We start from the raw sequence: 13,926 nt of genomic DNA on the forward strand, positions 1-13,926 counted from the left end.
CGATCTTTGGAGATTGAGCTTAGCCGCATATGACCTTAGGCCTATATTTGTTGCCTTATCATTTTGGTCAACGTGGGCAAAGGTTCCATTGAGCAATCGTGTTCGGACACGCGGAAAAAACTCAGCTTATATGGTCAACGCGATTCTAGTGCTCAATGACATCCAATCGATACTGGATATGGTCGCTAGAACCCCTTATTGAGGCTTGGATAACTCACATCAACAACCGCATTTCGACTATTGCGCCCAGATGGCAACTCGATGCAAGTTTCCAGTCTAGTCACGGACGAGGTCGGATGGTGGGTCGAATCTAGAGTGGTAACTTAACACCTATTTTGTTGCGGTCCCTTTACTGAAGACGAGCGTAGTTGCCGCACCACTTACATGGAAGATCTTCACAAAGCTTCTAATGATCAGAGGGACCTGCCATGTTCTCGGAAGTGTGAAAACAGAGATACTGTTTTTCGAACCAGATAAGTCACTTGTAAGTATAAACCCGGTACATTGGTTTGAAAGATGAGGATGTCAAAGCTTTGAGAAGCCATTATGCTCACATCTCATCCATTAAAAGTATTTAATGGAGTAATGGGGTGCGTACGTAACAGTTAATACTAAATAAATCTATATTGAACTTTTGGCTGCTACCCAGAGCTATATTACCTGGATGACACTACTACAAATGACGGCTGGCAAGAGCATGTGAATGAATTGCTTACCTAATAGCTAATCGTATAAGGTTCGGAAGATTATGCCAACTTTCCCCGCTAAAATTTTCGATACCCCACAATCAATTCACAGAGCAAAATGTCAACCTTAGAACCCCACCATCAATCCCAGATTTGTCAAAAGCCTACATCGAACAAGACAAATCGGCAATATGGCGATAATAGAAAACCAGGAATTGGCTGAAGCCACCCAACCAGGAAATACTCAGGCAGAACCAGATGTAGTTGCGACACTCTCGAAACCAATCCATTCCCTTGTTGTCGATACTGGACCTCTAATTAAGAACGACCCTCCCGTTAGCACACTCCTCGCCCAGTCGCACGAGCTATATACACTGCCCTCCGTCCTCTCCGAAGTACGCGACGCAGCCACAAGAGCGCGCGTTGAAACCACACTTCTTCCGTTCCTGGAACTCCGCAGCCCAAAACCGGAGAGCGTCAAATTCGTCACTGACTTCGCGCGGCGCACCGGTGATCTCGAGGTCTTGAGTAAACCGGACATACACTTAATCGCATTGACGTATGAGCTAGAGTGTGAGAGAAACGGAGGTGATTGGAGATTACGGAAGACCCCGGCGCAGAAGGGGTTGAATGGGAAGGCGCCGAAGAAGGATGAGGATGATGCTACGGAACAGAAAGAGATAGAGAATGGAGAGAGCACAAAGGCCGAGGAATCTTCTGAGCCTCGAGATGGAACAGAGCAGACCCCGTTAGAGGTTGATGTGGAAGAAGCTACCAAGGAGAAGACCGAAACACAAGAGCAACCAACTGTCCAGCAAGAAACAGTCACCCAAGCGCTTGACTCGCTTAGCCTAGAACCATCCGCATTACCAACAGTAGACACCGTACTGAACGACGCCGCGGCGCCAGAGACAAACACGCAAGAAGCAGAAGAAGACGATGATGAAGAAGGCTGGATCACACCCTCGAACCTCAAGAAACACCAAGCCAAAGACCAGCTCTCCGGCCCCGAACGACCGATCGAGAAATTCCTACAAGTGGCGCTCCTCACGTCCGACTACGCGATGCAGAACGTGCTGCTGCGCATGAACCTCAACCTCGTGTCTCCGAGCCTAGCGCGCATCACCCGCGTCAAGACGTGGGTCTTGCGGTGCCACGGCTGCTTCGCTATCACCCGCGACATGGGCAAGCAGTTCTGCCCACGCTGCGGACAGTCCACGCTCACGCGCGTGAGCTGCTCGACGGATTCGGGGGGTAATTTCACCGTGCATCTGAAGCGCAACTTCCAGTGGAATAACCGGGGTAATGTGTACAGCGTCCCCAAACCGGTCCACGGCAGCGCTAGCGGGAAGGCGAGGAGCGCTGGAGGAGGGAAGAATGGGTGGGGTAGGGAGCTGATATTGGCGGAGGACCAGAAGGAGTTTGTGAAGAAGAGTACGGATCAGAGGAGGGCGCGGCAGAGGGATCTTATGGATGAGGATTACTTGCCGGGGATATTGACGGGGGATAGGAGTGGAGGTGGAGGTGGGAATGGGAAGGTAAGGGTTGGGGCGGGGAGGAATGTGAATTCGAGGAAGAGGTGATTGATAGACATAGAATATATTGATACCATGATTTCACTAATATTGTTTGAGAATTAGATTGTGATAGGGTTGTGGTGTGTATTGAGAGTAGGTTGCTATATGCCTAGAAACAACCCCCTACACAAAGGCATGGAAGATACTGAAGGTATGGATTTCATGCCTCATGTCCATCCCGTACACACTCAATAATCACCAAATGTGAAGAAATCGACTCAGTACTTTATATCCGGGTTTGTCAAGGCCACTCGTTGCATTCCTTGTCCTAGACCACAAACAGCACGGAAGTCATAAGCCCAATAGTGAATTGAAACACTAAAAATTGTTTCCCAATATCCCCGAACGCCAAATCATATAAATGGGTATGTAGTGACCATAAAGCTACGGCTCATCGGGGCGTATTCTCGGTGTTTAGAGCGAACCGTGAACTGCTTGTCTTATTCCATCTTCATTGAAACAGGGCGTCCTTCATTGCGAGTTCTCGGCAACCTTGTTCTCTATAGATAGTGGATTTGTTAGCATGTCTCTCTCTCTTTATTTGTATCTCTCTCTCAATCTACCTATCCTACAAACCCCTAGGTTGGGAAATATACGGGTAGATAATAGGTAACAAGGTAGAATATCCGCATTAGAAAGGGTCAAGCTTACTCTGCTGCGTCAGCAACAAGCCGAAGCGCTTCTTGAGCGTTACCCGCTGTCGCGACCACTTGTCGTCGGGGGAGAAGCGGGCCGGGTGCGCGGACTTGGTGACTTCGCCGTGGAGGACCTTCTTGAGCGTGTAGATGCGCTTGCCGCTCTCGTCTGCCGTGTACATGAGATGCATTTTGACGGTCTGGTTGTTTGGGTTTTTTTCTTCTTTGCTGTGTCTTGGTCGGGAGGTGGGAGGCGTGAATATGCACTTATGGCGGTTTTGAGAGTCTTGGTGCGGCCGTAGATCGGTGAGCAAGAACGACTAGGAGTTCACTATTGTGTTTATTGAGATCGTGGTCGTGTATTGAGGATTGCTGAGGTTGAGGAAGCTCCAGAATTATTTTTTTCTGGCCATCAATTGATGCATGGATTAAATATGGGTACTTGACCAATCATATGGATTTTTGGATGGGCATATTTCTTATCGATACAAACACAGTATTGTTTTCGATGTTATACTGGCTTTAAGTAGACAGGAAACAGGTTCAACAGATGTCGTTTTCTCTATAGATTAATTATTACAGAATCTAATCCGTCCACTGCTTTTCTGGTTCCAACCCCGTGACTAGATTCCTCAGATTCAAGCGCGTACTATATAGAACATTCTCCGTAAACCCGACTTCACGCACCGCCTCTCCCGCGTTATTGATATCCGAGTCTCCACTAATCTTCCCCCTGGGTCGGTGGTGAACGAATAGACTAGGTACGATACTCACGCAGCGCATGCCGTTGACGCGCAACCGGCAAAGGTCGCTTAGATGGTTGTCGAAGGGCTTTTGTTGACCCTCAAGGCCCATGTACTGTAGCGCCTTCTGGGCTCCTGCTGCGCTGAGCGCGTATGCGAAACTGCATACATTATCACCAGGAACGTACACGATGCGGGTCTGCGGCGGATAGTCGTCCCAGCTAAACGACCCGTTGGCTAGTAAGTGGCCCGTTGGTGGTACCGTTGGGTCGTTGCGGATAAGAATCTTACGAGCATCGCGCTGCTCGTACGGGATCTGAAGATGCTCAGGCAGGTCTTCGTCAAACGTCGTTATACAGGAGCCAAGCCACAGCATATCCCAGTCTAGACCGTACGGACTGGGCGATTTCAGCCTCTGATCCTGGTGGAAACCTTTCTGCAGAGCGCGTGCGGCTTCGGCAAATTGCGCCAATAGGCCTTTGACGTGGACGTCCCAGTCCATATCGTCTTCCATGATCAGAGCTGACGATATTCCGTCCTCGACGATGCGGCGCATCGCGTTGATGTGTCCGCGCCAAGATCCTAGGTTGCTATCTGACATAGTCTCGCGGTTCCATCCCTAGACCGGCCGTGTTAACTTCTCTACTATTACCGGAGATTCGGCCGAAAGAACGGGAACTTACGAATGGCAGAGCCTTGTCGGGGATCGCTTTCCCAAGTACACCATCTATCCAGCTTAGCTGAAACCCCGTCAGCGACGACATTAGAGTTAATGCATCGCGTTTATCGGAACGCTCCGGTAGCCCTATAACGAAGACCTTCTCAAACTTCAAACCCGGAGTTGGTTAGTTGGCTAATAAGTATAGCGTTGCGACAGTAGAACTCACACCAAGTGTCTTGTTGAACACGTCTGATTTCTCATGCTTTCCTTTTGACGAAACCCATCTTGTCGGACTCGAAGTTGAGTTTAATTGGTTGCGAACAGATCCGGAGCCCAAATATGTGAGGAAAATGCAGCCGAACACCACCGCGCATATCACCAAACTAACATTGGGTCGTCCCCCAATCATCATCGTGGCCTGATCGACGCGTCCCAGCTAGTGCTCAATTAAGTTCCATAAGGAATGTTTCAAAGCTCGAAAACTGTTGGACTGGCGAATATTCGAAGTATGTAAGGGAGAAAGTGCGCAACGTTCAACCAACAAGTCACGTTCCACTAGTACGACTTTCGCCGACACGAAATGACTAGGTCATCCGAAATCACGAACATTTGTAGTAAGAGATAACATCAGCCGCAAAAATAACACATTGTGATTATACCTCAGCTAGATCCTGACGATCGTAGATGACGCTAAACAAACACCCTGATTGGCGCCACCATGCTCGCTTTCTGACGGTAGGCCAATCAATCCCTGTGCCTCCGGCGGGCGGCGCCGATTATCAGCGCCTATTCCGTCAGATGTCAGATTTAAATCCAGCATGATATAGCGAGTCGGAGAGAAAGGGGTAGTTTTTTCGGCCAATCGCTCCTTCGATATCACGTCGCCCACCGGGCCATCACCGTTCGATCAGCAGTATGAGTTGGGTATCGCTACTCAATTTTCTTTCGCGTAGAGTTATGTACTTCAGAGGATATGGGCCTTGATTATATATTCTTTCGGACGATATCTAATTTTCATCTTTCTTTCAAGTTTACTTACCTAGTATGTTACAAAGGGCGCTTTCCGACATGTTCATACCAATGGTCCGTTGGCAAATCGAACTTGATGGGGTATCATACTAAATTTATTTCGTTGCTATGGGAAGGGACAACGAGCAAACCCACGATCCGACGCCAACGCTTAGGTCTAAGTCTACCGTAGGACAGGGAGGCGCAAAGCGTGTTTTCCTCATTTTCGTCATGCTAAAAGGATTTTTTTATTGCTAGAGAGGCCGCCGGATTTTCTGTCCTCATGGGCAAATTTCGCCTCCGCATTTAAGGCCAAATCCGAGACCGGTGAAGACCAGTTCGCGATACCAAAGGTATTTTCAACGGCTGAATATCTGGTGGATGACGGCCCTGAGAGGCTATCGTCAGTCCGTTGCTGGTTGTACCAGCGCTGTTCACCAATGGAAGGCACTTCTGCGAGCTACATTAGGCAGACTAAGGAATTCAGGGGTACTTTACCTACTGCATTGATGACTACGCCGGCTCGATTAGAAGGTTTCTCTGGATGGGTATCAATTTCATTGAGCTTGAGTGTCTGGACATTAATTATTCGGATATATTAATCTCATAAATTTAGCCTTGAAAGCTATCAATCAGCTAGATCTTCCTAGAATATGTTACAAACCTTAACCCTTGCCCCTATTTGCTTAGTAATCGTTTTCACCACCAACCAGGAGTACGAGAATTAGACCTTCCTACGCGCGATAGTATCCCGGATTTACGTACTACGCAAAAGTCCTCGAGAGCCTCGGCATAATGAGGTTTAATACCGGAATATACAAGTAGACTTTCGACCTGAACCCATCAACCGGCCATGAAAAGGCCATCCAATTTAATGTACTGTCGATTATCGATGCCAAAAACTCACTCGGCCGATCCGGTCGCTTAGCCATAGTGTCATGCGATGAAGAATCATAGGCCAAGTTCAAGGAAAGTAACCAACACCACACTTGACAAAGGAGAGAATTGGCGAAACGAGTTTCCGATCCCGTCGCATTGGTTATCCCCACTCCTTAATCCGGGGTAAGCCACTAGACGACCCTCCTTGCATTGGAACTCGTTGACGGAATTTCTATTTATGGGGTAGAGCCTCGTGACAGATGTATGGATTTCAAGTCGCAACGGGAAGCAATGATCCAGCCTCGAGCGTCATGGAGGTTTCAGAGTCCTTTGCGATGACTTCCAGGTCAAAGCCGTGCAGCATGGCCCATGCTCGCACCGTGTAGCTTTTTACTTTAGTGATTGATCTCTCTGTTATAGCAGGCATCCACTAAGAAAGATCACTATTAGGTCTGGACTGAGTCATAGCTTGACGAGCTTGGACTCGTACAGTACCTAATGTACTGGGCAAACTCACCTGGGCTCTTCTTGATTTGTACATTACCTAGTACCTACTCTACATTTTTTTTCCCATTCAATACTTCTTCATGAATTTTTTACGTCCAAATTAAATTAATTCATTTCGTAAGGAACTCTAAAATCGTACCGTTCAAGGTCCAATCGACATACCTCGATCAACCAGGCTTTGTAGCCCTTACATTGTTGCATCACACGCACCTCGGCCGAGGCTATTCTTTATCCTAGTACTTATTTCTCAAGTCCAACCTCGCCTAACAACATGCTCCTTTACGATTTCCTTACTCAACTGCCCTCGATGTCTACAATATCGAAGGGTGTCAGTACTCTATCCTCCACCATAGTGGGTTATATCGTTCCTGCGGTTTTGTCTTGGGTAAGTGATCGAACTGCGAAACTCGAAGGCCTTTTTGATAGGAGTTGTCACTAACAGCTTCAACTAAATCAAGCTATTTATATACGCAACTTATCAAATCTTCCTTCATCCTCTCCATCGATACCCCGGCCCACTTGCCGCTAAACTCACAGATGCCTACAGTGGCTTCTACGCCTTCCAAAGGCGGCTTCATCTGAAAACATGGCAGAACCAGCGGGCGTATGGTATGTTGTACCAGCGACACTAACTGAGGCTATGACACTAATCCTTAATATAGGCACGGTGGTGAGGCAGGGTCCGAATAAGCTCGTCTTTAGTACAATCAAGGCTATACAAGGTGAGAGTCATAATCAAAAGGGGTGTTTTCTTCGTGTTACTGACATTGGAGTTCAAGATATATACAAGAATGATCGGACTACGAAGCCTGAAGCTTACATTGCTCTAGGGCCTGCTTTAACTGTAGCTGCCACCCTAACTGCCAGAGACCGGCATGTTCACCGATATAAGCGACAGTTAGTAGGTCAAGCTCTTTCGGAACGGTTTATGCGGATATTCGAACCTACCATGATAAACCAAGTCGATTTGTTTATCACATATCTGCTTCAATCGGCAAAGGAATCCATTCCCGTCAACATAACCGAGCGATCTAAATACCTTAGCTTCAATCTCGCCGGACTTCTCGGCTTCGGATACGATTTCGGTATGCAGACTAGCGAAGAGAACAAGTTCATGCCCATGATGCTCGAGGCCGGGGAATACTGGAGCAACATCTTCTTTCAGTGGCCTAACACTCGCAAGTTCCGACTCGGATTGGTATTCGTCCAAGTTCTGCGCCAGACGAGAGGGAAATACCTCGCCTTGGTAGAGAAGATGATAACCTCTCGTACCAAGCAGGAAAAGGATGCTCAGCAGGACCTTTACTCGATCCTTGCAGGTTCATTAGACACTGGTGCCGGGGGTCTCCGGCAGAGCGAGCTTTGGGCCGAGGCAAATCTCTTCTTGCCAGGAGGTAAGTCACAGCTTTCGCACTGGACTTTCGTCATTGCAGAATGTTCGCTAACACTTGATAGCCGGAGATACGACAAAAACGGCGCTAAGCAGCATATTCTTCTACCTATCGCGGAACCCCGACTGCTACGAGAAACTCGCTCACGAGATCCGGTCGACTTTCAAGGACGGAAGCGAGATCCGGGGTCCGGCCTTGGCAGGGTGTCACTACCTCCGAGCCTGCATCGATGAAGCCCTACGAATGTCGCCGCCAGCCCCCGGAATTCTCTGGCGGGATCTTCACCCTGGCAATGACGACCTGCCTTTCATCGTCGACGGACATGTAATCCCTCGGGGTACCACAGTCGGCGTGAACATCTACTCCATCCATCACAACGAAGAGTACTTCCCGGACCCGTTTAGCTTCCATCCGGAACGATGGTTAGACGACTCCGCAACGCCGGAGAGAAAAAAGATCATGCGCGAGGCTTTCATTCCGTTTTCCCTTGGACCACGTGGTTGCGCGGGAAAAGCCATGGCGTACTTGGAGGTTTCTCTCGTTGTTGCCAAGACGTTGTGGTACTTCGACTTCGGCCGAGCGCCGGGCGGTCTCGGTGAGATAGGGGCTGGGGCGCCGGGTATGGGTCACGGAAGAGAGAGGCAGGGGGAGTTCCAGCTATTTGATACTTTCACCGCAAGTCACGATGGGCCGTACCTAGCATTCCGGAGTCGTGATGGTGTTGGTATTGAATCCTGATTTTTTACGGGGGTATATTGTGCTAAAACTGAGGAGCAAAAATTCAGAAGCCATAGAGGAGATGGTAATGAAAATATGCGGTTCTCGGCAGGGGGTGGCCTCAGGTGAAAGTCCCCCTTGAACCTGAGCTAAACAGCTAGCTCAATAAAGTAAAGATCGGCAATAGGGTAGAATATGAACCCCTAAATCGGTCAGTGATTGCTCTGGGTTTATGAAGACAGGTGAATACCTAATATAATGGACGCAACCTGTAAGTAACGAGTCCTCCAGTGCTGTATTAATTACATAGAAGGTTTAGGTGAGCACCTGAGGTGAAAGTTCCCTTCGAACCTGAGCTAAACAAGCCTAACCCTATTCAGTAAAGATCGACACTGGCTTTAGTTGAACCAATCACTGACCTCTGTGGGAGATTCGCCCCACTAGCAGTCCTTCCCGTATAAGGTTAGATGTTTAGCTCAGGTTCTTGATGCTTTCCGTTTTGGGTTAGCTGTTTAGGTCAGGTGCAGGGGGGTCTTTTACCTGATCCAAGTACTGCTTTCACCTCAGCTGCTCACCTACCTAGCTAAACCTTCTTGTTAATCAATGCAGTATTCTTTCTTCAATAGGTACAATTCAGGTCTATTAGATTGAACAACAATCACTTTACAAAGTCAGAGCAATCACTGATCGACTTGGGGATTCGTGTTCTGCTCTTTTGCCGATCTTCACCTTATTTAGCTAGTTGTTTAGCTCAGGTTCGAGGGGAGCTTTCACCTCAGTTACTCACCTAAACCTTCCAAGTAATCAATACAGTCAGTACTTGTTTTTCAATAGGTACACGTCAGGTCAGTGTATTGAATAATCACCTCTCTTCATAAACACCACTGGAAAGCAATCACTGACCAATTTAGGGGTTTATGTTCCGCCTCATTGCCGATCATTGCCACATCAAGCTAGTTGTTTAGCTCAGGTTTAAGGAAGTTGTTTACCTCACCTTATTTAGTGGGACTGGAGGGGCAACATGGGCAATTACCCCGCGGACTTTTAGAAGATCCTATCAGCCCGATAACGGCCAATTGAAGAGTTACATAATACTCGGATACATGCAAGTTCAATTGAATTTTACAAATTAATTGATCAGAAGCTTGTTACATTTTGTCGATGCGGCTTCTGATTTGCATTGCTCAATATTCCTACATAAGCACGTTGGCTTTCACCGAGTACATGTGCCTCAAAGGATCAACTTGATTGGGAATCCCAACTTTGTTTTTCCGCTCCGCCTATTGTCGATTGTCGATTGTAGATCACTAATTGCTCATACCAAGCAACAATTTAATTCAACTTTTTACAGCAACACGAACCGTCCAACCACGATTCATTAATACTTAAGCCATATGCATCTGATGCGCCAACCCATTCAATTCCCTTGCATCAACTGAAGCTGCCGCCAGAAAAAGTAAAATGGCGCACTTCACCGAGGCCAAGCAGAGTAACCAGGAATCATTAACGATTGCTTCTTCCAGCAATTCCGCTACGGGTGTTTCTGACGTCGATGACTCTGTGAATGGTAGCGAGAAGCGAGCGCACGACGGGAGTCGAGATAGTAGAAAATCTAGGAGTAGGAAGAGAAGAAGAAGGGCAAAAGACGGCGGAATATCTGAGATGAATGGCCATGACAGCTCATCGAAGAGAAGAAACAGCATAAGCAAGGCTGCCCGGGATCCTAGGGATGAGCCTCCGAAGAAGAAAAAGAAGAAGGTCAAGCCCGAAGTGCCCGAGGGCACCGAAACACGGTCCCCGAGCCCTGTTATTGACTTTGATGGCTTAAGCCGACCGAGTACGTAAGCGAACTTTCCGACGGAACATTCTTGCTGACATAATCCAGGTCGTGGCACGCGAGAGCGACTTGAAGAGAGCTCCGAACAGGCGGCTCAAAGGCTCGAGAAAATGAAAGGAGCCGTTCGAACAATCCTAGAATGCGTTGGGGAGGACCCAGATCGAGAAGGCGTGCTAGATACGCCCGCAAGATATGCGAAGGCTATGCTCTTCTTCACCAAAGGGTATCAACAGAATGTCAAGGACATTGTCAACAACGCAATCTTCCACGAAAATCATAACGAGATGGTAATCGTGAAAGACATTGAGATATTCAGTCTATGTGAACATCACTTGGTCCCCTTCTTCGGGAAGGTTAGTTGAACCTGTCTACGGTTCTGTGCTTCATTCTAACTTGACGACATCAGATGCACATCGGATACATCCCGAAAAACAATGTCATCGGCATATCGAAGCTACCCCGTATCGCAGAGATGTTCAGCCGTCGTCTGCAGGTACAAGAGCGATTAACGAGAGAAGTTGCCAATGCCATTATGGAAGTACTAAAACCTCAGGGGGTAGCTGTTGTCATGGAGTCGAATCATCTTTGCATGGTTATGCGAGGAGTGGAAAAGACAACTACGAGCACCATTACTAGCTGCGTGCTTGGTTGTTTCGAAAAGAAAGAAAAGACCAGGAATGAGTTTCTGAGTCTAGTTGGGCTGAACAGAGGATATAGGTAGGCATCAAGGAGGACGATATAACGTTAACGTATACAGGAACATGGATGCATATTAGGCGTTATCGGTCTAGAGTATGGGATCTCAACATCAAACTCATCATTTAGGACGGGAAGGTAAACGCATTTAACATTAGAGTTACAGCAAGCTCAACGCCTCGAGGAAAGGATAGCATATGGCGTTCAGGGGTAAAATCACTTTTCAACATCAACGTTATGTATAATCAACTACATAATATACTTACGCATTCACTACTGAAGACACCCAAGACATCTACTAACATATCCCTGCACGTAAAATGTGACATTTCTTATACGAAGCTTGCATTTCCCCACACTGTGCATCTCAAACACGCACCATGTCCTGCCAGAAATGTATTGAACTCTTCGCTTTCTGGTATGAATTATTGGATTACTTCGGATTAATGTTACGTAGCGAAGTCCGATAGAAGTCCAATTTGTAAGCAAAAGGATAGCTGATGACACCTTGAGGGACAATTCACTTGTATTGGTAGCCCTCAATTGAACCAAACAAGCCAGGATTCGAGAAAGCCAATAGCAGTAATGGTTCTCATTTTTAATCAAATGAGACGCAGCATCAACATCCTACCGTCCTGGATGAGAAAATCAGACCCGGCCACGGCCCTGTGTCGCCTATCCGGCCAGCACCGCTCGTATCACCATCCACTTATATCCAGCTCCGAGAAGCACTGATGACAAATGAGAATCGGATTTCGTTCCGGCTTAAAATTCCGATGCACATGGCGATTACGTTTGATGCCGGTAGCTTGCGTACTGTTATATAGGTAGGACGAATCGTCCGACATATAAGCTGTCAGCATCGCAATCACTACGTAACATAGATCATCTACCACATCACGTATCCGACTAACTCCGAACCCATACATTTGTATCAGACATACCTAGATAATCTCGAATATGAGTACGATCAGTAAAGTTGCAGTCGCCGGGGTAAGATACTATTAATCATGTGATCCAAGATGAAGACACAACAGACTAAAAAGTTCCATTCTCGCAGGCCACCGGTCTCCTTGGCAAGCCTGTAGTGAACCAACTTCTCGAAGACGGTTTCACGGTAACAGTGCTCGCTCGCAAGGGAGCAAGCCACGACTTCCCTTCCGCGGTCACCGTCGCCGAGGTCGATTACGAGGCCCCCGCAACCCTCGTCAAGGCGCTCTCGGGCCAAGACGCCGTCGTCTCAGCCGTCGGGTTCGCAGGCCTTCTGCAGCAGATCCCCCTCATCGAGGCCGCCGTCAAAGCGGGGGTGAAGCGGTTCGTCCCCTCGGAGTTCGGCGGCGACGCCGAGAACGACAAGATCACCGAGCTGCCCATGTTCGTCGACAAGAGACCCGTGAAGGAACTCGTCGAGAAGGAGGCGGCGCAGGGTCGCTTGACGTATACCCTGGTCTCTTGCGGCCCGTTCCTGGATATCGCGGTGCAGCACGGTATGCTCGTCAATTTCAAGGAGCGCAAGATCAACCTCTGGGACGGCGGCGAGAGGCCTTTCAGCACGACGACGCTCGCGGCTGCTGCTAAGGCTGTTACTGGGATCCTTAGGCATCCCGAGGAAACTAAGAACCGCGTTGTGTTTATCCGTAGCGCGTCGCTTACGCAGAAGGAGGTCTTGGAGAGGGCGAAGAAGGCGGCTGGGCCGGAGGGGTGGACGGTAGAGACTCCGTCTGTTGCTGAGTCGCTCAGGGCGGCGTATGCTGACCTAAATGCGACGGGGGTGGTTAATAGGTTTGCTTTTGTGGTATCGGCCATTTGGGGCGAGGGGTACGGGAGTAATTTCCAGAAGCTGGATAATGACTTGCTCGGTGTTAAGGAGTTGAGCGACGCGGAGCTTCAAACCTTGATTGAGGGTTTCGCGAAATAGTTTTATACTTACCTAGGTATTCCGCTAATGTAGGTAAAGGAGGTGTATGGAGAAATAATGTTAGTCATAACATAGGAAGAGGAAATCTTCCAAGATCAATGATGAGGATAGGGGCTTAAGGCAAGGCATACTCAAAGTTCACGGGTTTGGCAACGCAGAATATTAGCTGATGAACAAAACGTATAAAATTCCGTATAAAATTCATGGCCATTGTGAATTAATAGCAAGTCGCTTGAAGCCTTGTTCAATGATCAGTGTCACTTGAGCCTTGGCTAACTTCCCGAGGCTTATTCTCCCCCCCCGGGGCCCCGATGGAAAATCTCCTCAGTAATCCATCAGAGTTCCCAAGTTAGATATGCTAATCCTGAAAAAATATATCTTAAATAGCTAAAAGGTTTGGGTGTAGTGGTCCTTGAAGTTTCGGGTCGCTTGATCATACAGAGAGGAATTTTTCCCTGAGAGGGTCCCACCAGTCGATAAATGCATCTATGGCGTAGATAATAATATGGACTGTGATGATAGATATTAGGACGATTTTCAGAACATCTGTCCATTTGATATCGAGTGGAGGGGATGATGGGGCGCCGAAATACTCCTTTTGATGACGGTACTGCCTAGGGATCTCCTCCCTCTGCTTCAGGAAGTATGGGCCGTGTGGTGAGTCGTATGAT

General features: G+C 48.0%; 6 protein-coding genes across 6 annotated transcripts; 4 read left to right on the forward strand and 2 right to left on the reverse strand.

Moving 5' to 3' along the window:
• Window positions 1-664: 664 nt before the first annotated feature.
• F4807DRAFT_469891 (D-site 20S pre-rRNA nuclease) lies at window positions 665-2,269 on the forward strand (the record flags this gene model as incomplete). Its single annotated transcript, XM_048002763.1, has 1 exon — window positions 665-2,269. Exon 1 carries the CDS (start codon window positions 878-880, stop codon window positions 2,267-2,269), a length of 1,392 nt encoding a protein of 463 aa, XP_047851429.1. The 5' UTR covers window positions 665-877.
• Window positions 2,270-3,362, reverse strand: F4807DRAFT_437639 (putative ribosome biogenesis protein nop10). The gene is made up of 2 exons (XM_047999059.1): window positions 2,915-3,362; window positions 2,270-2,763 (listed from the first exon to the last, which is right to left on the reverse strand). Exons 1-2 carry the CDS (start codon window positions 3,087-3,089, stop codon window positions 2,735-2,737), a joined length of 204 nt encoding a protein of 67 aa, XP_047851430.1. The 5' UTR covers window positions 3,090-3,362; the 3' UTR covers window positions 2,270-2,734.
• Window positions 3,363-3,483: 121 nt separating this feature from the next.
• Window positions 3,484-4,714, reverse strand: F4807DRAFT_463311 (glycosyltransferase family 25 protein; the record flags this gene model as incomplete). The annotated part of the gene is made up of 3 exons (XM_048001960.1): window positions 3,484-4,260; window positions 4,325-4,468; window positions 4,529-4,714. The coding sequence occupies 3 exons, from the start codon at window positions 4,712-4,714 to the stop codon at window positions 3,484-3,486; spliced, it is 1,107 nt and encodes a 368-aa protein (XP_047851431.1).
• A 2,253-nt stretch (window positions 4,715-6,967) lies between these two features.
• On the forward strand, window positions 6,968-9,391 carry F4807DRAFT_453224 (cytochrome P450; the record flags this gene model as incomplete). Its single annotated transcript, XM_048000429.1, has 7 exons — window positions 6,968-7,081; window positions 7,155-7,305; window positions 7,359-7,418; window positions 7,476-8,090; window positions 8,152-8,807; window positions 9,313-9,320; window positions 9,388-9,391. 7 exons carry the CDS (start codon window positions 6,968-6,970, stop codon window positions 9,389-9,391), a joined length of 1,608 nt encoding a protein of 535 aa, XP_047851432.1.
• Window positions 9,392-9,944: 553 nt separating this feature from the next.
• Window positions 9,945-11,627, forward strand: F4807DRAFT_437656 (GTP cyclohydrolase I). The gene is made up of 3 exons (XM_047999060.1): window positions 9,945-10,641; window positions 10,690-10,994; window positions 11,048-11,627. The coding sequence occupies exons 1-3, from the start codon at window positions 10,266-10,268 to the stop codon at window positions 11,360-11,362; spliced, it is 996 nt and encodes a 331-aa protein (XP_047851433.1). The 5' UTR covers window positions 9,945-10,265; the 3' UTR covers window positions 11,363-11,627.
• Window positions 11,628-11,789: 162 nt separating this feature from the next.
• F4807DRAFT_437657 (putative oxidoreductase CipA-like protein) lies at window positions 11,790-13,494 on the forward strand. The gene is made up of 2 exons (XM_047999061.1): window positions 11,790-12,330; window positions 12,398-13,494. Exons 1-2 carry the CDS (start codon window positions 12,298-12,300, stop codon window positions 13,253-13,255), a joined length of 891 nt encoding a protein of 296 aa, XP_047851434.1. The 5' UTR covers window positions 11,790-12,297; the 3' UTR covers window positions 13,256-13,494.
• Window positions 13,495-13,926: the final 432 nt, after the last annotated feature.

Source organism: Annulohypoxylon truncatum (genome assembly GCF_022578515.1).
Source record: "Annulohypoxylon truncatum strain CBS 140777 unplaced genomic scaffold F4807scaffold_31, whole genome shotgun sequence".
NCBI lineage: Eukaryota > Fungi > Ascomycota > Sordariomycetes > Xylariales > Hypoxylaceae > Annulohypoxylon > Annulohypoxylon truncatum.

What these genes read in the sequence shown, in the direction of transcription:
- F4807DRAFT_437639 (XM_047999059.1), bottom strand. Translation starts at nt 3,089, where the DNA reads ATGCATCTCATGTACACGGCAGACGAGAGCGGCAAGCGCATCTACACG. An exon ending in CTTGTTGCTGACGCAGCAGA is followed by an intron (nt 2,764 to 2,914) that starts GTAAGCTTGACC and finishes CACTATCTATAG; the next exon opens with AGAACAAGGTTGCCGAGAAC.
- F4807DRAFT_437656 (XM_047999060.1), top strand. Translation starts at nt 10,266, where the DNA reads ATGGCGCACTTCACCGAGGCCAAGCAGAGTAACCAGGAATCATTAACG. An exon ending in TGATGGCTTAAGCCGACCGA is followed by an intron (nt 10,642 to 10,689) that starts GTACGTAAGCGA and finishes GACATAATCCAG; the next exon opens with GTCGTGGCACGCGAGAGCGA. An exon ending in TGGTCCCCTTCTTCGGGAAG is followed by an intron (nt 10,995 to 11,047) that starts GTTAGTTGAACC and finishes TGACGACATCAG; the next exon opens with ATGCACATCGGATACATCCC.
- F4807DRAFT_437657 (XM_047999061.1), top strand. Translation starts at nt 12,298, where the DNA reads ATGAGTACGATCAGTAAAGTTGCAGTCGCCGGG. An exon ending in GTAAAGTTGCAGTCGCCGGG is followed by an intron (nt 12,331 to 12,397) that starts GTAAGATACTAT and finishes CCATTCTCGCAG; the next exon opens with GCCACCGGTCTCCTTGGCAA.